General features: G+C 48.0%; 1 protein-coding gene across 1 annotated transcript in view; it reads left to right on the top strand.

Annotated features, from left to right (window-relative positions):
- The window catches only part of VPS26A (VPS26 retromer complex component A), a 260,399-nt gene that overhangs the window by 132,260 nt on the left and 104,824 nt on the right, over positions 1 to 23,315 (top strand). The window contains exon 6 of the mRNA XM_078643202.1: positions 12,630 to 12,736. Coding sequence (XP_078499328.1) covers positions 12,630 to 12,736 — 107 coding nt within the window. The remainder of the gene's footprint in view (positions 1 to 12,629; positions 12,737 to 23,315) is intronic.

Here is a 23,315-nt window from a genome sequence, read left to right as displayed (position 1 = left end):
GGGGGCTTTCCCTTTTCAGGGAAGCAGGAGCAAGCCTGGAGCAACCAGGCAGGTGGTGTATATTCAAAGGTTCGTCGTCACAGAGGCCACTAGCCAACGGGCAAGTGACCGGACAGACGCGTCGAGCACAAAAGTACCAGCAGGCCCCACGCGGCACTCGGTGAGTGTGGAGGGCTGTGCGTTGGTGCAAAAGGTGCTCGGGGCTGGGGCTTCTCAATCCCCAATGCACAACTTCAAGGGTGTCTCAGAAGCTGCACAAGTAGCAATGAGCAGGTTTTTCAAGATGTCCGGTCCCACGTCTCTCATCGCCTCCACGGGTCTCAGCTTTGCTGTGGCTGTGGATCGGGGTCAAAGAAGTCTGGAAGTCCAGTTCTTGTCGGGCTCTGTGCTCGGGCTCCGGCGGAGCGTCGACAAAGCAAACCGCAGATCGCTGGATGGTGCCTGTTTGCACAGGGTGGTCACTCCTTGACCACAAGGGAGATTCTTCAGTCTTCTAGTTGCAGTAGAATGTCGAAGGTCAAGAGTTTTGTTTCAAGTTTCAGTTCAGGATAAATCTAAAGTCTCTAGACTCAGCTCCTACCTTTATACTAATCAAAGGGGCTGGATTACCTGCTAGGTCCCTCCTATTGGTGGGACCAGGGAAGGGGGTGGTTACACCCCTTTCCCTTTGTCCAGTTTCGCGCCAGAGCTGGGGCTGGAGTGCCCCAGCAACTGGTTTGAACCAGGCTATGCATGGAGCACCTTGTGTGCCCCAGACAGTGTCTCATTTCATTCAGCCCTCCCTGCCCCAATACACTAAGGCCTGTCTGGGGTGGTGCTAGCACCTCCCAAGGCAGGAAATCTATTGTCCAAGCCTCCCTCGCTGGAAGGACTCCCAGCAACAGGTCAGACTTGTGTCTGTGGCAGCAGCATCCAGTTTGTGATGTTGAGGCTCTGGTTAACTTTAACCGGGATTAACAGGAACAACATGTCTTCTCCCTCTAGAAGGGTGGAATGCTACCCCCGTCGCCAGAACTGGCGAGGGGGTAGTATTCCAAAGCGTATGACACCTTACACGACATGTTGTGATAAAGCCAAACCAAAGTTAGCATTTAACCGCGAGGATTATAATGCACTTAAGAGTATATGGTATGGCTATATCCTAGAACAGCTATAAGGACATGGTTCTGAAAGCTGAAGACAGGCTCAGCTCATGCTACAGCCTCATCTCACATAAAACCAAGCACTTTGCCTTCAGGATTGTTAAGGCCTGCCATAGGAGTGACTTATAGGTGCATATGTGTCTAGATATAAGGTTAGATATAGGAATACTATATCTAAGCAAGGGGTGATTACAAGACCTTGCCCTAGCTGAGTGATCAGCCAGTTGTGTCAATCTGGATGGCCAGCCAGGGGTGGCATAATACATGCTGCAGCCCCTGGTAGGCCTTGGATGAACCTATGCCCTGGGTACCTATGGTACACTATACAGGGGCTCAAAAGGTGATCCAATATCCAATTAGGTATGTACCTAAAGTACATGGAGTCCATTTTACAGTGAGCGCAGATAGCCTGGGGCCCTGATTAGCAGAGTCCCAGGCCAACTAAGTCGAAAACCAGCTAAACACTAGGCAAAAAGTTGGGGGTAACCATAGTCAGATATACATCCTCCTACAGAGGGTGTTAGGGAAGAAGTACGCCTTTCTGCACGTTTTATGTCATGTAGCGTGGAGAAGATTGGATATAGTTTGGTTGTATTGTCCATCTTGACCTCGCTAGTTTTATTTCTTGCTTTTCTTTCTCTTTTTTTGTCTTCTAGATTGCAACAATGGTTTTGATTGACTCGAAAAGGTTTCATCGTTTGTTCTGCATCTGTATTCTCGACCTTTTCTGTAAAGGACGACCGGCTGGAATTGTTAATTCCCGATTCATTGGTTGGTGCTACTGTTGAAAGCTGCTCTTTTGTAGTTGGGCCGGGATGGTTTTTGTCAGTGGGTGAACTAACCAAGCGTCTATTAAGGCAGATAATCTGTTCCAGCAAGTTTGGTGAAAGCCTTCGTTTATCTAATATTGGGCCGCATGCAGATACCTCTGGAGTATATGTGGATTGTGCTCTTGTTGTTAGATTGGTTAATTATCCATTTTCAAGTTTATCTTGGCGATGTAGGAGGCCATGACATTTGTTAGGTCAATTTGAATGTCCAATTTATCAGACTTCAGAATCAAAGTTTGTTGATGCTTGAAGCGTTGTCCGCATCGGGGCAATAAGTTCCTGTCGCTAGCCCCGTTTGCTGATGGGAGGAAAGCAGCCAAGTTTGCCATTTGCTGTAGAATGGATACAGCTGACTCATTGGACAGAGCTGTTTCATTATCCCTGGCCATTAGGTGCCACACCTGGTTGAGAACTACTAGCTTTTCAAAGGATGTCCAAGCCTTGCTGATGACATGCCCTTTGATGGCTCTCATCTCTTCAGAGACAAGGTGGACTCAGCGCTAGAACACTTCAAGGACAGCAGAGGTACAGGTATGGCCCCTCGCCATCCCCAGTCCACCTTTCGCGGCTACAGAAAGGGCTTCCAGCCGTGTCTCTAACCACCCAGCCACCATGGCACGCAAGCTTCCTAGCCCCTGCGTGATCGAGGACTCTGCACCCACAGGCCTCATGGGTCATATAGCCAGAAGTCGGTCTAGCCCACCACTCCCCTGCCAGGCGCAGCTTCCAAGCCTCTTAAGTTTGCCCTCCGAACATCATAGCCACCCAGTGGGAGGCACGATATGCCATCATCTGCACCACTGGAGGTTGATAACATCAGACTGCAAGGTTCTAAAGGTTGTCCGAAGGGGCTACAACCTCCCCTTCATGTCTACCCTTCCACCAGTGCCACCTACGTACCACAGGCTGACAGACAACTAAATCTCCTTACTCGGCCGGGGAGTGGGGTCACCTCATGGCTAAGGCAGCCATAGAGAGGATACCAGAATCAGACCCTTGGGAGGGAAAAAAACGGGTTAAGACTGATATGTATATGGTTGGGTCCAAACTGGGGTGGCGTGGTGAGCAACAAAAGGATGGATTAAACACAGATACAGGACAGGGGGTGAGTGTTTGATTTGTTCAGCATTCCTCCAATCATATGTTTTTTTTGCTTTTGGCACACTAAGTGGTAAGGGTATGCCCAGACATGGGCCCCATGCTCACTGTGTCACTGGAATCAAGCTAGCCTGGCTGATATGGGGTGATGCTCTGAAACCGGTCCCTGTATGCTTGTTTCCAGTGCAGGGAGGACCTGGACTGCCAGTTCGGGATGGACTGTTCCGATGGGCGGCAGGGTCAAGACTGATTTGCCCATGTGAATACCACCCGCCATTCCAGGTCAGTGGATTGCTGCCGCCGTGCCTACCGCTCCATAGAGAGAATCTGGGCCTTTAGGGTTGTTGTCTGTTCCATTTTGAAGGCTTCTCTGCCCAGCACATACCCCTTAATTAGCCCTCACAGGGCTGGTTTGCTTGAAGCCCATAATGTGCCTGCCGACTCCACCGTACCCCATTTACTTTAACTAATCTCCTATTTAATCTCGGAGCAATCCTGGTCCGTAAGGTATCATGCGTTAATACGCCACATGGGTCGCAACACAGCAGTGAGAAGGGCACTTTGGAGCACAGGAGGGGCATGGTCAGAGGTTCCCCTGGGTAGGTACTTGATCTCTGAGAGCTGCAGAACGTCTTATGTGCCACTGAAGTGTGTGTGCAAGTGGGATCGTGAGGATGCCAGGTTTGTCATACATCACAAACCCCCATTAAATCCGCCCAAGCCATAAAATGTGGGGAGCTGGCCTCACGCCTCGGCCAAGGTGGGCCAGAGGTATCCATCTCAGGGTGCAGAAACACATTAAAGTCGCCCCCACCTCAGTGAAACCATCCAGGAGGGTCAGGAGAAGGATCCCAACATATTGCAGCATGTTCGTAAGCAGGTGTTGCAGGACGTACACTGACAGGAGGTTATAATGCTGCCCCTGCATCGTGCCCTCTCTCCCCACGTACCCCCCTCGGGGTAAATATACGACACAGTTTTCACCAATGGGAACCCTTTATGCAACAAGATAGCCACCCCTCGGGATCCCGGGCAAAGCCTGCATGATGTATGCAATCATAACCAAACGGCCCAGGAAGGGATGATGGGCACCCAGGAGGTCCATTTCCTAAAACATATGAATTGCCGGTAGAAATCTCCAATCATGGTGGAGGACAGTAGGCCAGGATATTATCTTAACTGCCACCATCTGGAGGAAGAGACAACCTGCCCATGCCTGAGAGCCAGATTCTCAATGGGCTAGGTGAGATCCTACTCCAGCTCGGGGCGGCGACATCACCGTTGGGGCAGGTGCGGGCCTATGATTGACTCGACCTGCCTGCTTGCTGCGGGGTCAAACAAACTAAAACCAATATCACAAACCACCCCCCCCCCCCCAACTCCCCCTTCCATCTCATACTTCTACCCTAGAAGCATCTGTCGCCCTAACTTCACTCATAACGCTAGAAGAACAGGGCCGTAGGCCATCTGCCCCAACAACCACATGAGACCCGATTTCAGCAGGATCCTAGTGCCTGACAGTAGGATGCTGGCTCTGTATATACTATACCAAAGTGAGGTATAGTGTGCACAGTGTCCAGTGGATCCCCAAAGGTAGGCAGAGGTAAAAGTAGTTATCTTACACTTTATTTGTGGTAGTGTGGGCGAGCAGTAAGGCTTCATCAGAGGGTGTGTTAAGCATTTATTGTACACACCCAGGCAAAAAATGATGTCACACACTCAAAGACTGAACTCAGACCAATTTGTTTATATAAAAATATTCTTTAGTTTATTTTCTACAACCAAGCCAGGCTTGGTACAGGTAAGTATAATAACACTGCGAGAATAATGCAGTTAAATACAGTTTGAATGCAGTTGAGTGCAATTGGATTGGTTACCGGTAAGTCGATTGTTTGTAAAACAATTGGCATTACTTTTCAGATGACATTTTTAGTTACTTTTTCTACTCTGTGATATGCCTAGATATCACACTGGGACATTTCCTAGAGAAAAGGTAAGTAAATCAGTTTTTGTGGATTTGCATTTTCTAATGGTTTCATACAAACCAACTCCACACTTGGAAGATTTTTCACAGAAAAGCAGCCAATGCACTCCTATGGGAGATGAGTGTTATCGGTCTATGGGTAAGTACTTAGTCTTGTGAGTTGGTTTTCTGGGGGTAGAACAAGGGTTCCCCCAGGGTCAAGGATGCACCCTCAAAGCATCCTAAGCGGCACTAGGGCGGCTGGGTGCAGAGTGCTGAGGCCCAGTGTTATCCAGTGGCGGATGGGGGCCTCCGGTTGGTGGCTGCTCACGAGCAGGACACAAGGTTGTGGGAGCAAAGCTCCTGGACTCAAGCTCAGGGCAAAGGGGGGTCCGGTATAGCACACAAGGCGCACCCACAGTGGCGTCCAGGTGCAGGGTGCTGTTTTGGCGTTGAGTGACCCATTTTCTTCAATGGGAGTTGCCGGTTTTGGATTTTGGCTGCAGGCTCAGTCCAGGAAGACTTCCGGGAGGAACCTACAGCTGGGCAGGTAAGTTGGAGTGCTCATGTACGTAGGTGCACCTCGGGTTCTGTTCTCCAGTGCGCATGGCAGCTGGATGCAAGGGTGTCTTTTGAGGTTGGCTTTCGCCTTACCGGGCCATTCGCATTTGGGAGGGTCTCCGTGCAGAGGCTGCAGGCGATGTCTGGGAGTCCTGGAGGGGTTAACCCACGGTGGACTCGGACTCTGGAGCGCTGGGGGACCTTGCTGTGACCGGTGGGCCACTCTAACTCGGGCCGTAGGCGTCGGTTGCAGTGGTGGTTCCGGGCGATGGGTTTCTTTGTCTTCAGCAGGCTCCGAGTCTTGCTTTGGAGATTCTTTTGAACAGAGCTGCTGTTCACAGGTGATCCAGTCTTTGTGGAAGTTAGTAAGTCCTCCCAGGGGTTGTAAAGGTCGCTGGCTGCAGGACAAGGCGTCTTTTGGTGCAGGATCTCTGTAAACTACAGATAGGCCGGTAGGGCTGGGGCCAAGTCGGTTTGTCTCTGCAGTCTCCTTTGCTGGGCGTCTTCTTTTGTCCTCCTCCTTCGTACATTGCTGGAATCTGTCTTCCTGGTACAGGGCTGGCCCCTAAATACTGTACTTAGGGGGCGTTTTAGGGGTCGTGACGTCAGTAGCCAATGGGCTACTGATCTTGGGGTGACTACACCCTTGGTGTGCTTACCCCACGTCGGGAGTAGACACAATCCCTAATCCTGGTTGGAGAGTGCCTGCCATCTCCAAGGTGGCGGGCACTGAAGAGTGAGCTTCACCTCGCTTCCCCCACCTGAGGGAAGGGTTTGGCAGAGGTGGGCACACCTTCTGGGCTATGCTAGTTTTTCCCGCCTGTCTTCCCTCAGAAAAAGAGGGGAGGCAGGAAGGGGGCCTGCTCCTGATAGCAGGAGAGGCTGGGGGTCGCGTTACAAAGGCGGCAAGGCCTTTAAAGCTCCCCTGCCACAGTTGGCTCTGCCTGGCCTGGGGGAGGTGTTACCACTTCTGCCAAGGAAAGGCTCTGTTTCTGGCTCAGGAAGCGAAGGCTTCCATGCCAGGGGTCCAGAAACGTGTCTCCTGGTAGCAGGCTAGTGTGTACCAGTCAGGGAACCCACCAGAGGGTGGGCATCTCTAAGATTCCCTCTGAGTGCATTGTATAATAAATCCCACACTGGCATCAGTGTGGGTTTATTATGCTGAGAAGTTTGCTACCAAACTTCCCAAAATTCAGTAAAGCCATTATGGTGCTGTTTAGTTCGTAATGACAAACTCCCAGACCATATACTCTTTATGACTTTACTGCACTTACAATGTCTAAGAATAGACTTGGACACTGTAGGGGTACAGTGCTCATGCTGTACCCTCACCAGTAGTATAGTGCACCCAGCTAGTATATAGTATAATGGTTCTGTTGTGTAAGGACTACATTTCTTTAGTATATATTTGTCCTGATCAGTAGGAAAGAGCCAGTCAATGGTAATTAGTGCCTAAACCATACACAAACACAATGAGACTGACCAGAATTAAACTCCAAAAAGTAGATGATATATTATTTGTCATATATTGTATTACATATCATACATACAAATGTATACAAGCAGAAAAACAAATGAATATCTAAATACATAAACATATGTCAGGTAATATGCAGGAAACAACATTTACAGTACACAGTGGGGAAAAGGGGGAGGAGGAGTGAGAGAACGAAATCTTCAATATGCATCCGCAATAGCTTGACCCATTATTTAACACATAGAGCCTTATCCTTAGGCATCACTATGTGAAATGTTAGTGTGGGATGACTTGTTCAATACGTCAACGTTTTGACTGTTTATCGAAGAGTGTTATTGGAAAACATCTTAGAGGGTCTTATTCGGGACTGGGAATGTGTAGGGGGAAAGCCTGTATGGTAAAGAGAAGGCAATTAAAGTGCTGTGAAACACCCAAGGACAATGTATCAGATGATCGAGTAGATCTGTCAAAAATTCAGTTAGTTGGGATGAAGGGAGGGTGGTCTGTGTGGGATAAGGGTGGGTGTGTGAAAGAGAACCTGGTTTAAGGCCCTCTGTGATTCCAAGCGGATCACATGTGGTTCTATGACATGCAAAAGGGTGATTGTACCCGTGTGGCTGAAAGAAACATGCAGGGTGAAAGTTACCTGGAATAATTCTAGGGAAATTACTTTTAGAAGAGGGTTGCCTGAGGCATCAGGTAGCTGTAGAGGACAACAGTACATATCCGTAAGTAATATGAAAATAGTCTGGCTGGTACAAAGTGGGCCATAACTGTAAACGACAATACCTTTTGGTGACCGTGCAGCCGCATTTTCACTATATACTGTTCTAATACCCCAAGTTCTGTGTGACACTGGGTTACTCCATTAATTTTTAATGATTACCTATACCATAGGCAGTGGGTTGCAGGCATGGCACACAGGAGTGTGTGCCGTGTCGACTCTTCACTTTTCTCTGAACCAAAACAAAAGAGAGAGAGAGAGAGACAGACAGAAACAGACAGAGAGAGACAGAGAGAAAGAGAGAGATAGATAGATAGATATTGATTGTAGGTACAGGACCTCTAAGGGTGGCACAATATGTGCTGCAGCCCTAAGAGGCCTTCCCATGGTACCTTTTACAATGGACTTGCATGTGGCCAGAGAGGTTCCAATTGGGGGCACAAATAGCAGGGACCCAGGGCACATCAAGTCAAAATACATCAGCAATCTGGCAAAAAGTGGGGGGTTACTGCAACAGAAACCCAGCTTTCTACACTGACAACAGGTAGTGTCCCACAGCAGCCCAGAGAGGCAACATCCCTACAAACATAACACTAACCAGAGCACAGTGAACAGGAACACACCCCTCCACCCAATACTTGGGTCCAGGATGAACACATCAAGCGGCACAGGGCTTCATTATTCATTATATGGGGGGGGGGATATAGCGGGGTCGCTGAGATCCTTGCCCCGAGATTGGAACAAATCCGGCCTTGCTGTCAACAAGGTGTCTTGAATAGCCTCCCCCCCAGCACCCACTACGTATCAGTCCAAGCCAGAAGAGCCCCTTTCCTGGACTGCTTCTTCCCAGGCGACCTGAGGGGAGATGACACCACACCACTCCCCCCCCCCCCACCCCCTTTTTGTTTGAACTGCCTCCCTCAAGTCCTGTATTGCCTACAGGATGGTAGCAAGATCGGAATGAGTGGAACACGTGAGGTCTACCAGTGGACTAAGAGGCACTGGATGCTGGTTTGTTGTATTGATAATCTTCTGGGCCGGTGGGGGTTTCCTGTCGCGCCCGATCGTCACCAGGACACCTCTGGAAGAAACAGAAGTTTGGGGGCACCCACCGCCACCCGTGGCTCGCTCACCCCAATGGCTAGCATGAGCAGCCAGGGCAGCAGCTTCTGCATAGATGTACTAGAGACCCAGGCCCACTGCACCAGCTGTAGATGGGAGGGTCAGGTCCAGGTAAGGCAATAACAAGCAGCTCTCTGAGTGTGGGCTGGTGCGGCGAAACCACCGTCGGATAGGTGGGCCCTCAGGAGCTGCAGAGAAAGACCTCGAACACAAAGCAGAACGGGGCGCAGGCGGATCCAGAAGCTTACAAGGGACACACCTGTGTTTGGTCCATGGTTGCGAGCGATGCAATCATCAGGGGGAGGGTGGCCAGGCAGAAGTCAGCAAGATACCAATTGGTGGTAGAGGTCCAGATGATCTTCAGCCTCAAATATGCACCCAAGCCAACCCCCACTCCCATCCCTAGCTGTAGTCCCAGCCGGTATCCCAGCTCCCTCCGAGGCAAGGTCCAAAGCGTAGGCCGTTGAGTATTCTGGGGTGGCAGATGGGCCCCTGGATATCACTCGGGCCTAGGGCCTCACGTTAGTCTCCGTCTTCCGGCGCCTTCAACAGCAAGCAAAGTGCATCACTTTGAAAGAAGCCTCCGTAGTCCAAGGGGGGTTAGCCCTTGAGTAAGAGTCACCCAGGTACACCAGCATAATGCCCCTACCGCAAAGTCATGGGACCTCTAGTTTCCATGCTTCACTGTGGCATTGCTGGCAGTGTAGGGCTTTGCAGGACCGCCACAGCTCCAGGCGGCCCACTGATGTTCACTCCCTCAAGATGGTCTCCAGCAGCAGATCGGCTTAGTCTCAGAGCCTCGCCCTGCAGTGGCTTCACAACAACCGTGTCACCTCTGCATGAGTGTCGCAGGTCCCCACCATATCTTAGCTTGTTACTCTGATGCTTGTTTCCTTGAGGCAGCAGGAAACTCCTGCGCAGGTCCAGCGACAGTTGCCTTATTTCTCCAGCAGGCAACACCTCCCGCTCGGCTCCTCGGGGTGGTCCGGCTCTCGTCCCTAGATCCGGGTCCATGCTTGCGCCACTCTTTGGGCCCACAGTCCAGCACCACGCAGCCCCACACTGTGGCTGTAACAGCCGGTGCGATTCAGGAGCAGACCGCCTTATTGGGTGGGTCACACTGTGGCAGAGGATGTCTCGGTGCTGTCCTAAACCCCCAGCATAAGTAGGGGGAAGAAAAATACCCGTTGTCAAGCAAGGATGCTGCCGGATTACAATGGGGCACAGGAGCAGGCTGAACATAGCCATGCCCCGAAGTCTGCAATGTTATATTGGCAGCCCGGCAGCCCTCCAGCAAAGTAGTATAGTTCTCCGTGGGCACAAGTTTATGGTGTGGTGACCCTTATCTGCACCCCTTTCCCAAGTTCTAGTTATCCTTAGCATAGCCCATCAGAGCTCTTCATTAGGCATGTTGAAGGGTTATTTGTCTCTCATTTCCGTCTTCATGTGGCTGCCAGATCAGCATTCTCTTGTGAAGACCCCTTTTGTAAATAGGTTCCTTAAAGGTCGTCAACACATGTTTCCCCAGCTCCCTTTGTTATGCCTCAATTGGTCCTTAAATTGGTTCTTAACCTCCTAATGTGTGCTCCTTTTGGGCCCCTTTATACCTACCCTCTTCGGCTTCTCAGCATCAAGATGGCCTTTCTGGTGCCAGTTACTTCTGCCCAGAGGGTCAGTGAGCTACAAACGTTGTTTTTTCTGCCTCCATACATCTCCTTACCTGGCAAACTGGTTCTTCGGACCCGACCATCCTGCTTGCCGAAGGTTGTAACCCTGTTCCATGTAGGCCAACTTTCACCGTGCCTACTTTTTATGCTCCTCCTCGTCCCTCTAAAAAGAGGAGAGGCTCCACCGTAGGACTCTAAAAGAGTGTTGTCATTCTACCTTGACCACACGAAACCATTCCAGGTGGACAATCAACTCTTCGTGGGATATGTCGGCCCAAAAAAGGGGATTCCTTGCAAAAGCAAACCATTTCCCGATGGAACGTGCTCTGCATTAAGATCTGCTACACATTGGACTAGAAGCAACCCCCAAATGGTTTGTGTGCTCGTTCCACCAGAGCAAAGTCTGCAACCACGCTAATTTCCGGTCCTGGACATCTGCCAGGCACCAACGTGCACCAAACACTACTGCCTGGCCAGTTAGGTTAGTCTGGAGGGGCATTTTATCCATTTGGTCCTGCAGGACTTCCTTTTATGAATTCAGTTTGCAGACCCACCTCCAGAGAGCTATTGCTTGGGTTTCTATTCTAAGGTTAGGAATCTGCAGCTAGAAGTCTCTATCAGATGAACATCTTACTATTGGTAATGCTAAATCTGGTAGAGCCGCTCTATCTAGCCGCAGATTCCTTACAGATCCCCCCATTCTCCCCGTTCTGCGAACGGATAGGGATGCCCGCTTTCAGGGCCCTAGTTCCACACACCAGCGGTCCATGTTCTTCTTGGCTCCACCTTTCTGGCATGGAAAGTCGTGAAAACAAAAAGACATCAGCATGCTGGGGTGGCACCTGTATAGCCATGTGCACATCACTTCTGGCGTGGACGACTGCATGTGGAGCCAAATAACGCCACCTACTGACACGAAGGGGTACTGCTCACTAATAATTTCCAGATCCAGCCTGACACCTGGGGATAATTCTATGGTAAGGAATCTGCGGCAGATAGTCTGTATCTGATAAGACGTTACCAAAGGAAAGTAACTTGTTCATTAGTGTGATGCGCACATATGGGCACCTATGGGAATATTCTAGCAAGCCTATTCTGCAGAACATTGATGTATTAAAAATTCAAAAACGAATTTCAGTCACACTCATGTTGGTGTCATTAGAAACTAAAGAGAGTAGATACAAAGCAAGTACTGTGGAACACTCTTAGAATGGACTACAATGGTACATTGGAATAAATGAAATGAAGGGTTCCCCAAAGCAAAAGCAAATATTGGAGCTGGCCAGGGAAACTACTGAAAAAATACAGAAAAAAACCCCTCCCTCAAAAAATGGTAGGTAGTCCATCAAGTATTTCGGACTGCAATGTATTGTAAATGGATTTCATTCGTTTGTGCGTGCTGCCACTTAAATGGTGCCATTTCAGTCTATGAACAGCTTACGATATTCAACACGGGCCTCAAACGGAAAACGTTACTTATCTATAACAATTTGTTTGCCGCCTGTGGTGTTGTAGATTCACATGCGATCCTCATTCCTCCCCTGTGATTGATGGGGAATTAAACACTAATTCTCATGAATCAGAACCTCAGTGTTTAGCATTGCATTCGCAGTCAGAAATCACATTTGTCTTTTATCTTTTCTTACTTTCTTTCCATTTTCCTCACTTAGAAGTTTTGAGAAGTTGATTAATAAAGTCACCATTCCAGACTGAAGCATGCCCTGTTAACTCATGGCACAACGTTTTGTTGCCAAGCAGTGGTCCCCATGTGATGCATATTTTTGCTTCATCCCATAACTAGAAGAGGTGAAGGCTTATGTCCATTACTTTTTACTTTTTGCTTGCAGATTGGTGAATCTAAACCTAGAGACTCATTTATTAGATCGCATTAGAGCGATATGAATGTGCATAAAATTGCGTTGTTTTTTTTTAACATTGCTTTATAGCATTAGGCTTTTTCTTACCATAACAAATTATATGGAAATAACTTTAAAAAGCATCAACATTTACTGTTTCACTAATGCTTCATTTTGTATGTTCCACAGGTACCACTTAAAAGATGTAATTGTTGGCAAAATATACTTCTTGTTAGTACGAATTAAAATTCAGCATATGGAATTGCAGCTAATCAAAAAGGAGATCACTGGAGTAGGTATGGAGCAGATAGCATCCATTTTAATTCTGTTCATATTTGCCGTTAAAAAAAAGCAAGGTATTCTATATAAAAAAACATTATTTTCCGAAGTGTGTTTTTTTAGTAGCTACTTGTTGAACTGTATCTGTGAAGACCGGCAGTGTCATTTAAAGCTTGTTAGGACAGGAGCAGCACCATAAATTGACAGTCATCCTGCCCTGCCAGAATCACACTTTCAGTGCCAGGTGAGGTGGTTTTCTGAAGGTAGACCCTCCAATTGCTCTACTGTCCTGAGGAGTAGTACTGACATTTATTTAAGTTTTTTAAAGGCCTATAAACAGAAGAGGTTATGCAGTTGAGAGTTTAGGGTTATGTCTGTGGACCTCAAAATGGATCAACTTTGTACATCCATTTTTATGTTCACAAATCTGTGGAGATAGGAGCTCCATGATAAGATGGCTGCAGGGCACACAATGTAAAGAGGGTTAGGTATCCTCACCACCTTCAATACTGCCAAGAGACTCATCATAGCTATTTTATAGAATGCTAACATGAGGACAAAGATAGTGGTTGGTGTTGGTTTATGCCATACTGCATCTGAATTACTATTGTGAAAGGTACCCTATAGAAAGCAGGGGGCGGTGACGGTTAACCCACTCCTCCATGATCATCTGGATTCTGCAGGAAAACTGAGCACGAGTCAGGGTAACGTGTCAACTGCCTTCAATCTCTGCTTACACTTGGGAACAGGGGCCAGTTCAAGGGTTAGCCTCTTCTCCATCTCAACATGGATGAGGAAGCAAGTGCCTTCTAATTAGTTTATCCTTGGCCCACAGCAGTGAATGCGCCAAAGAGGACTGGATCACTGCTCCCTGTTCAAAATTGAGAATAAGGAGCTTGTTCTAGCTTGGCACCCACTTCTCAATTTTTTTTACCCCCCCTTTTATTTGCCATGCTGATGTAGGCAAGTACAGGGGGGCACACTACACCAGCCTTTGGCTATAGTGGGGGCTGAAGACTGAAGAAACCCCAAAGCTTTGGGCAAGCTGACGGGTGGTCAAAGGTACCCCCAACCTTGTGCATGATGGAGGTATTATTATTCAAATTCAATCCTCCCAACCGAAAAATATCCGTGGGCAAGGCTGGGCATAATAGGTCTGAAATGTCCCTCCCTCTCCCTTAAATGTAGTGTTAGGCCTCCTCTGCAATATTTTTTCAATGTCTCTGAAGTTCATGAACTTCAAGAGAACTTTTTTTAAATTAAATTGAGCCTGGGGATTGGGGTTGTAAAACCACCCACCTAGCCCCACTTGTCCAGTGGGATAGAGGGACACACAAATAACTTCCAAGGGCAGAGCAGTGGAGCTACATGAGCTGTAGTGTGGACAGGGGTGCACATGGTGCTGCAGTGCAATGGCGGCACAAAGAGGTGGCTCAGGGGAGGTGATGCAAGAGGAAGGAGGAGGGCAAACAGTGTAAGTATGACAGCTTGTCTGGCATGCTGATGAACTGTAAGAGCAAGGCAAGGTGGCAACAAGGGGCTGCAGATGCATGGAAAGTCACACTTATGGACTGCAGAGGTCTGAGGCACAAAGAAACATTGTCGGCGTGGCAGAGTGGCACCAAGGGGATGTATGTGGCCATGGCATGCCAATACACCCCCACCATACACCAAAACACAGCAGATCATCATACGCCAACGCACCCACCTTAATATGAACACACAACTTAGCTAATGCAGTACCCACCTGCCATCTTATGTTCCCACAATAAACTTCAAACAAGAATGCAAAAAATAAGTTTTCTTTATAAAACACGAAATTGAATGACAAAAATTAAGTTGCAAGGTAGTGTTGTAGCATGTATTGCTGTAGATACCCATGCTCCGCATACTCTTGCCATCTAGCGTTGGGCTCACGCATCTGCAAGATGTTTTTCTTCGTAGAAGTCTTTTGATTCTCGAGGTTTAGTGACTCCACCCTTAGTTGGCAATGTGAATGAGCATCAACTCCATGTTAGATTGTGTTTTTTCCCAATCTTGTTCAGATGTGTGCCAACATGCCTCTATGTTTGGTGACTTATAGTGCTTTCCTTCTGACCCAATCCGTTGTTTCGACTCTGGTAACAACAGAAGAAACTTGGCTCAGCGAGATGTTCAACTTCGCTTCGTTCTGCAGACGAAGTTTCATAGACACTGGCCTTCCATCTACGCCTTAGTACAAGGGCTTCAGGCCCTCTGTGAGGCTCCGCACTTCGAAGACTTCCTTGTGAAGAATGCATGCACTGTGATGGAAAGGATGCCCTTCAATATATTGCCCCCATTGCCACTCCAAATTCCTGTGAGCTGACTACCATGACGTGTGCAATCCCTGCCTCTCCCACAACCACAAGGATACCACTTGTGAGGCCTGCCTCACCTTCGAAAAAGAGACTACAGTTCTGATGCGAGCAGAGGTGGGCCTATAGAAGGATGCAGAGGCAGGTGTCAGATGACACCTCCAACTTCTTCGATGAACACAGCATCGAGGTAGGGGTCAGCCTTCCGAAGCACAGCCCCTCTAGTCGTCACCCAGCCTGTAGGTGGTCTTCTCCTCCAACCCAGAGTCTTAGGAGGATGAAGGATAGGTCCCTAGCCACAGACGACGACTCGAGCCATGAGTATGGTTGGCAGAGACCCACAGCTTGGTCCAGCACAACTCTTGAGTTGAGTTACCGCACTGCCCAGGGGTGTTCGGGTGTTGAGCTTGTTGCCTAAAACTAGGCACTAAACAAACCATAAGGGCCCTATTATGCCAAAGGTCCATTCTGTGCGGCACCAAGACCCACTTTCGCACCAAACCAGGTCTTAACATTGAGAACTCCTTCGGCTCCCATAGCACAGTTTGCACTGAAAACACCCTCCAGGGCTTGCTCCAAGGAGTTGGATCAACCCACCTTTCAACGGCTGCAGGAGAAGCTACATGCATGGCAGAAAGCCTATTAATTCTGCAGACTGCCAGGATCTCCACCAAGCTGCCTCCAAAGACAGAGTAGACTTTACCACAAAAGCGCAAGCTTGCCTATAAGGAGGAATTTGCTCTGCAGACTTTTCAGCTCCTAAGCACAAACTACACAAAGACCGGCACCAGCCCTCTTTCTGTTGCACCTCTACCTCCTCCTACCCCACCTCCTTTGCCACCACCACAACTGCCTCCGCACCCACCATATATGTCCCCTCTTCCATACTCTAGGGATCACGCCCCTCCTCTTATGGGTAAGTCAGCCCACTCCTCTACTGACCCTTAAACGCACCTTGTGATCTGGCACCTACTGACGACCTGTGGGACGACTATAATGTTGATCCCCCAAGAGATACAGATTGGTGCCCAGCTAGGCCATCCTCTAGATGATACTACAGCGTATCATGAAGTGATACAGAGGACAGCCTCGTATCAGAAGGTAGATGTGCACATCATCGAGGAGAATAACAAATTTCTGGTGGAGACACTCTCCAAGAACATTCACGCAGTCCAGTTCCTCCCTGTGCTTGAGGGTTTGCTGAAAACCACCACAGACCCGTTTAAAGAGCATGCGAAAGCAAGGGTAGTAACATACCAGGTGGAGAAAAACTACAAGCCGTCGACCAATGACCCACCAAACATTTGTGACACAAACATCCTAACTTCATCATGGTCTGCATTTCATGTCAGTGTGCAAACACCCAGGCCACAGAAAATGCTCCTCCCCCAGATAGAAAAATCAAGAAAATAGATGCAGCAAAGACAAGAGAAGCAGTGCAGTGAGTTTCAACTCAATTAGCCTGCTCTCCTGACACAACTGAGCTCATTGGGACAAGATACTGAACCTACTTGAGAATCTCCCCAGTATAGACAGGAGAGAGGAATTGGTGGCAGAAGGGAAGCCCATCTGCAACAGCTCCATCCTTTTGTGCCAGAGATGGAGCTAACACATTGCCTCAAGGGTTGACACTAGCATCCTTGGCTACGTTTTTAAACCGGAAGCACAACAGCATTTGCTCAACCTCTTCTGCCCGTTGTTGATCAGATGCTGGAAAAACATAAAAAGGGCACAGACACTGCTAAGGCGGTAGGTGTTTTTCAAACATCCATCTTTAGGATTCCTCTCATAGGCATCTGTATAGGGCAGGTAGCAAAACCACCTCCACAGACCCTCCTTGCTCCTATCAAAGACAACAGCAAACTTAACAACAGCAGTCACCATAAAGCTGCTCTAGTGCTGGTGGGAAATCGGACCAGACAAGTGAGTATTAACAGTAGTTCAGCAGGGCTGCTGCTTAGAATTTCTCACATGTGCACCCAACATTCCACCCAGAATGCACGTTCATAGCAGGGAACATCTTTCTCTTTAAGAGAAAGAGGGTGAAGCTCTCCTTCAAAAGTGCAGCATCGAGCCGGTGCCCCTGCACCACCTGGGCAAAGGTATGTACCCCTTTACTTCCTTATTCTAAAAAAAAGATGGCTCCATAAGGCCCATCCTACTCCTCAATCCCCTCAACAGATATGTTCCCTCAGAACATTACCACAGGGTAGTATCCTGCAGAATGTAATAACTCTACTCCAGTAAGGTGACGGTATAGCAGCAGTAGACAACGAAGACACCCACCTCCACATCCTCATCCATTCCACCCACCGATATGACCTATGTTTCGTGGTACGTGGCCGGCACAATCAGTTTAAAGTCCTTTCTTTTGGCCTCATCGCTACTCACATTCCACAAGTCACCATTACTACGGATATCTCTCAAGACAGGTGGGGAGCTTATCTCAATCAGACAACAGTGTAGGGTGTTGGCTCTACCAGCAGCAGAGACACCACATCAACTACTTCAAGCACATGGTGATACTCCTTTCTCTCGAAGTTTTCTTTCCATTCATCCCAGACAAGGTGGTCCTGGTCTGGATAGACAACTCGACCGCCATATACTACTTACAAAAGCTGGGGGGCACACACTCACTCTAACTTTCCCTGCTAGCTCAGATAATCAGTCACTGGGTTCTCATGCATTCACTTGTTGGCTGAGTACCTCCCAGGAGTGGGTAACACCCTGGGGGACTTGCTAAGCAGGACACTTCAACAAGTCCGTGAGTGGGAACTCCACCGGCAGGTCCTGCACTTGTACTTCCAGCACTGGGGCACTCCGGAGTTAGACATTTCTGCCAACCAGAGAATGCGGAATGCCCAGACTTTGCCTCCAGGTTGCCACAGTCCATGAGCAATGCACTAGGGATCAACTGTTTGCTTACACTTTTCTGCCTCTCCCACTCCTTCCATTAATGGTGTGTAATAAAGAAGCAAACGCCCCAGATTCTCATCCTGGTAGCCCTGGTACTCTGCCCTACTTGATATGTCTCAGCCCGCATGAGAAGCTCCCCACCAGGTCGGACCTTTTCACCAGGGTCAAAGGTCAGATCAGGCACCCAGATCACAAGCAACTCAATCTAGCGATCTGGCACCTAAGGTCCTAGAGTTCGGTTACTTGGGTCTCCCTCACGAATGCATGGACAGTCTGCGGGCATCTTGTAGACCTACTATGCAGCTGTCATGGCTAGGATACGATAGGCACACACACAGTATGGTGTATGAATGCAGAGAGCACTACATCTCCCATAACGCTCGGGAAGGCGGGCGGCGCCTCGAACTGTAATCCCTTAAAGCCCCGCCTTGCCCTGTGTTCGGGGCTTGTCACTCTGGTGTTTCCGTAGTGCTGCTCCGTGAGGCAGCGGTATCGTGGAGGTGCAGAGCCCTTTTGGACCGAGGAATACCCGCGGCAGCCTGCGACCGGCAGCCTGCCTTCTCCCCCTTCTGAGTTTTGCTCCGTGGAACCCGTTGTTGTTTGGGGGCTTATGGAGTCTTGTGCTGATTGAAGACGCCTACCGCGTCCAGGTGGGTGTGTCTGTGACGCCCTCAAACTTCTTAGAGCAAACGGACCCGACCCTCGAAGTGTACCACGCTTCTCGCCTTTAGTACACAAACCCTCGGATATCTGGTGTAATTCCGCCGCAATAAGACTAGCGCGGATATTATGTGCCCCTTCGATGCTGTCTGGAGGAAGGCATAACACACGCTGTTTACTCGCTCCGGATGGTTGCCGATTCCCTGCTGATTCCGCTCAGGAGAGCACGAAGAGCAGGTCATTCACCGACTTTGGTTATTAATTTCAGGTTGTGGAGTGATTCCGCTCAGGAGAGCACAAGAAGGAACTAGACATTCTCCGGATTGGAGAATATGGACTTCTAGTTCAGGAGCAGTCACTTAAGAAACTCTCTATATTACAAGAGGTTATCTGCATTAAGATAAGTACCTCTTTTTCTTGACTTTGTTTATAAAGACCTCCTTGAGAACACCCACATTCTTCATCTCCTTCTAGCACCAGAAGACTATTACAGTTTTGGTATATTTTCTTTATTTTTGCTTTTGGGCCTTTTTCTGTTGGGAGATCTGCAGCTGCTTAAAAGTAAGTACATAACACATAGAGGTATTTTTGGGTGAAACATGTAAGGGGGGGTCTACTTACGTGGGTGTGTTGTGTCTCACTTGCAGGGTAGACGGGGTGGAGCATATGAGAGAGAAAGAGAGGTGTACGTCTCCTGAAGACATCCCTATTCTGTGTTACGCAGCGGCAACATTTTTGTTTCATTTGTCCCTTTTTTCCCTTTCCCCTGTGATGGTTATATCTGAGGAGTGTGATTCATATATACTCATAGGTGTCTCCATATTAGGGGAGGGGATTAACTAGCATCTCCATCGTTCCTGCTGTATCCGGCTGTAAGGTTAGTGGTTAACCTAACTGTCTGACAGCAGGAAAGTGTAAAAGATTTGTCCACTACTGCATTGCTAAGAAGTTGGACCCTCAATGGCCTACAGTCTAGAATAACATTACCTACCTGCTCCACCTACAAATGTAAGGCCTAGCTTACACTTCAATGCTGCTTCAGCTAATAGCTATGAGTGTATACATAGAAAACAGGGAGCATTCTTCCCTTTCTCGCATATCTGTAATCAAGGCATTCATGGACTGTCTTAAGAGTCATTCTTCACAGGGTTTTTCCAGCACCAGTGTAGAACCTCAATATTGTCTTTACCAGACTCATGGGTCTCTTTTGAGAATTTACCATCCTGCCCGCTCCAGTATCTCATCTTGAAGGTAGCCTACTTAGTTGTGATAACTTCTTTATGGCACGTTAGTGAAATGCAAGCCCTCACACTGCAAGAGCACTTCATTCAGTTCCACATGGACAGAGCAGTTCTCAGGGCACACCCTAAGCTTGGTCCTAAGACCTCCCTTTTGGAGAGGTTATTGACATCCTCAAACACGCATCTCTACAAGCAAAGAAACAAATCGGCTGCAGCTCCAAGACCGGTGGAAGAAAACAGAGTGCCTGGGTGTAACCAGGTGTATGCTAGGACTGTTGGCACAAAACCAATTAAGACTCGGGCATGAAGATACAGAGATGCTTAGGAGGTTAAAGTTTATCAAGAAATCAGATATACAAACACAAGCGGAGAAAGAAAACCAATGGAGCCACACTTGTTGGAAAAGTGATAATGAGCAACCCCCTCCTAACATACTTTAATGTATGAGAGCTTAATGTGCCAAACAAGATAATAGAGATGCTGTGAGCCCTGAGAAACACACAGTGGAATATCTCGCACATATACTCACTCAATCCATGAAGACTTAAATCCTGCTATTTCCCCCAATAGTTTTATCACCTCAGCTACAATAAAGGTTCAAGTATCCAAACCCAAAGTCTGGAAAAGAGACATGAAAAAACTCAACCCAGGCTCTCTACCCCCTAACAGGTGCAATCTCTTACTGCCACCGACAGGCGATACGGACGTTCAAACACTGACTGACCATTATCTCAACGCTATGACCTCTATAATTAATGAGGCTGCTCCTATGCAGCTAAAAAGAGCCTCTACTAAAATCTCTAATCCATGGTACGACGGGAGACTCAATGAAGAAAGACGAGACATGCGAATGGCAGAGCGTACCTGGAGATCAGCTCCCTCGGCAATGCACCTAAAAGATCTGAAGAAAAAGAGAAACGCCTACTTCAGGAAAATAAAACTCTCAAAATCAGACTTCTTCAGCCTCCAGCTCGACCAAGCAAAAAACCGTCCGAGAAAACTGTTTGACCTAATCAGATCACAATCCAAGGATCAACCCCAACCACTCATCACTGCGCGTGAGGCACCATCCTGTGAAGACTTCGCTGCTTTCTTTACCCAAAAAACTGACAACATAAAGAGCGATCTCCTCATTGACGCAAGCCTCTACTCCAAACCCCAGTGCCTAGCAGCCACTGAACCAAAAAACAATGCCACATGGTCAACCTTTGGCACATACTCAGAAGAAGAAATTGGCAAACTGCTCAGTACCCTGAAACCATCCAATCGCCTCACGGACCCCCTTCCTGCTGCAGCAGTAAAAGACTTTACCCCCTTTCTTATCCCTCTCTGGACTAAAATTATCAACAGCTCTCTCCAACAAGGAAGCATACCTGACTCCCTAAAAGTTGGTCAGGTCACACCTCTCCTAAAGAAACCTACAGCCGACCCCTCTGATCTCAACAATTACCGTCCCATTACCAATATTCCCACTCTCGCCAAACTGCTGGAAAAATGCGCACAACTACAATTGTCTAAATACATTGAACAATTTGATCTCCTCAACCCGCACCAGTCAGGCTTCCGAGCAGGGCACAGTACAGAAACGGCTATGACTCACATAATTGACGACGCACTTCAAATGCTAGACCAAAACAACACCTGCCTCCTTATCCTCCTTGATCTCTCCTCAGCATTTGATACCGTTAAACATGAGAATCTACTTGAGCTCCTAAACACAAGAATGGGCTTATCCGGAACTGTTCTCAAGTGGTTCACCTCCTTTCTTCACAACAGGTCGCAGAAATTCAAGAGCAACAACCTGATGTCTTCGCCAATACCCGTAACGCTAGGTGTCCCCCAAGGATCCCCAACTCTGTTCAACCTAGTCATGGAACCGCTCACCACCTTGCTACAAGCAATCAATGTACACTTTCACATGTACGCAGATGATATTCAACTTTATCTCAAATTACAGTCCCCCAAGGACATCTTGCTCCTGAACTCAACGATCAGATGCACCCAATCCTGGCTGGCAGATAATCATCTCAAACTCAATGCCCTGAAAACAGAGTTCCTTCTGATCTCACCTCCAGCGAAGGTCTTCACCACTCAAATTTGGCTTAAAGACCTAACCGCACTCCATGTCCAACCCACCATCGTGGACTCAGCAAAATCCCTAGGCATAACACTCGACACCAATTTGAACATGCAGCAACATATCAGCAGGGCAACAAAGGGAGCAAACTTCCAGATCAACACTCTGAGGAAACTTAAACCCTACCTCCCAGCCAAAGACTTCCAAACCGCAGTACAAGCACTAGTCATCCCTCGAATTGAATATGGTAGCATCACCCTCTGTGGACTCCCCTAACTACAACCGCACCCCTAAGAGCTTCTCTAAACGCTGCAGCGAGACTCATCACTGGGTCAAAAAAACACTCCCATATTACCCCTGACTTGAAATCCCTGAACTCTCTGCCATTTGAAGCTAGAATACATCTGAAAATCACCTGCATGACACACAAGGTGGTACATCTAAACTCACCCGGATACCTCGCTCAGAAACTGACAATCTCTGGAGGAGCTAGAAACACCAGAGGCACAAACAATCTTCTGTTGAAACCTCGAAGATTCCGGAAGGAAAAAACATATAAGCGCTCCTTCTCGGGAATGGCGCCTAGGATCTGGAACTCTCTCTCGCCCGAAACCTGGCTTATCTCTTCCACCACACTCTTTAAAATGAAGTAAAAGCTATCCTCATGGCTAAATACACCTGAACTATTATCTTGACCACTGTTAGTACTCTGCACCGATCTATACTACATGTTTGACCCTTTTGATTATTTGTATGAACTGTCTTATTACTCACATGTTTGGCTTTGTAGCCACCTATTTGTACCATTTTGTACTCATGTCATGTTGGGCTTAGTTGCCACCTATTTGTATTAATTGACCTATTGATTTATCTGTTAACCATGCTCCCTCATGTACTTCTCTTTGTAAAGCGCTCTGATATCTGCAAGGATCTTGTCCGCGCTATATAAAACTTTCAAAATAAAATAAATAAATAAAGGTCAAAGGAGTAGGCATATCATGCTTACCACAAGCATGGTTCACATGGAAAAACTCCTCAGCAGACAAAGAGTCGCAGTTGATCTTAATAAATGACCCTTTGAGAGGTCAGATAGTGTCAATCAGAGCATTGTGTGCAAGCAGTCGGTCCTAGAAGGATTTCTTAGGCTAATGATTCAGGATTTACTTATTGTAGCCGCAGGGCCTCTCATTTAGGGAGGATATTGGAAGTTAGTATTAGGTGGACCCGACACAAAGCTGTCCAGAAGCTTAGCTGTACAGTGGCTGTGTCAGAAGAAGGGACCCTCTGGGTTTTCAGAAATAGGTTTGACAGACCCATGGTATCATCCTCGGCTAGAAGACATGGATTCCCATTTCTTACAGCATAC

Source organism: Lissotriton helveticus, chromosome 5_1 (assembly GCF_964261635.1).
Source record: "Lissotriton helveticus chromosome 5_1, aLisHel1.1, whole genome shotgun sequence".
In the NCBI taxonomy this organism is placed as follows: domain Eukaryota; kingdom Metazoa; phylum Chordata; class Amphibia; order Caudata; family Salamandridae; genus Lissotriton; species Lissotriton helveticus.
The sequence above is the reverse complement of the archived record's forward strand: the minus strand, read 5'-3'. Positions and strand labels throughout refer to the sequence as shown.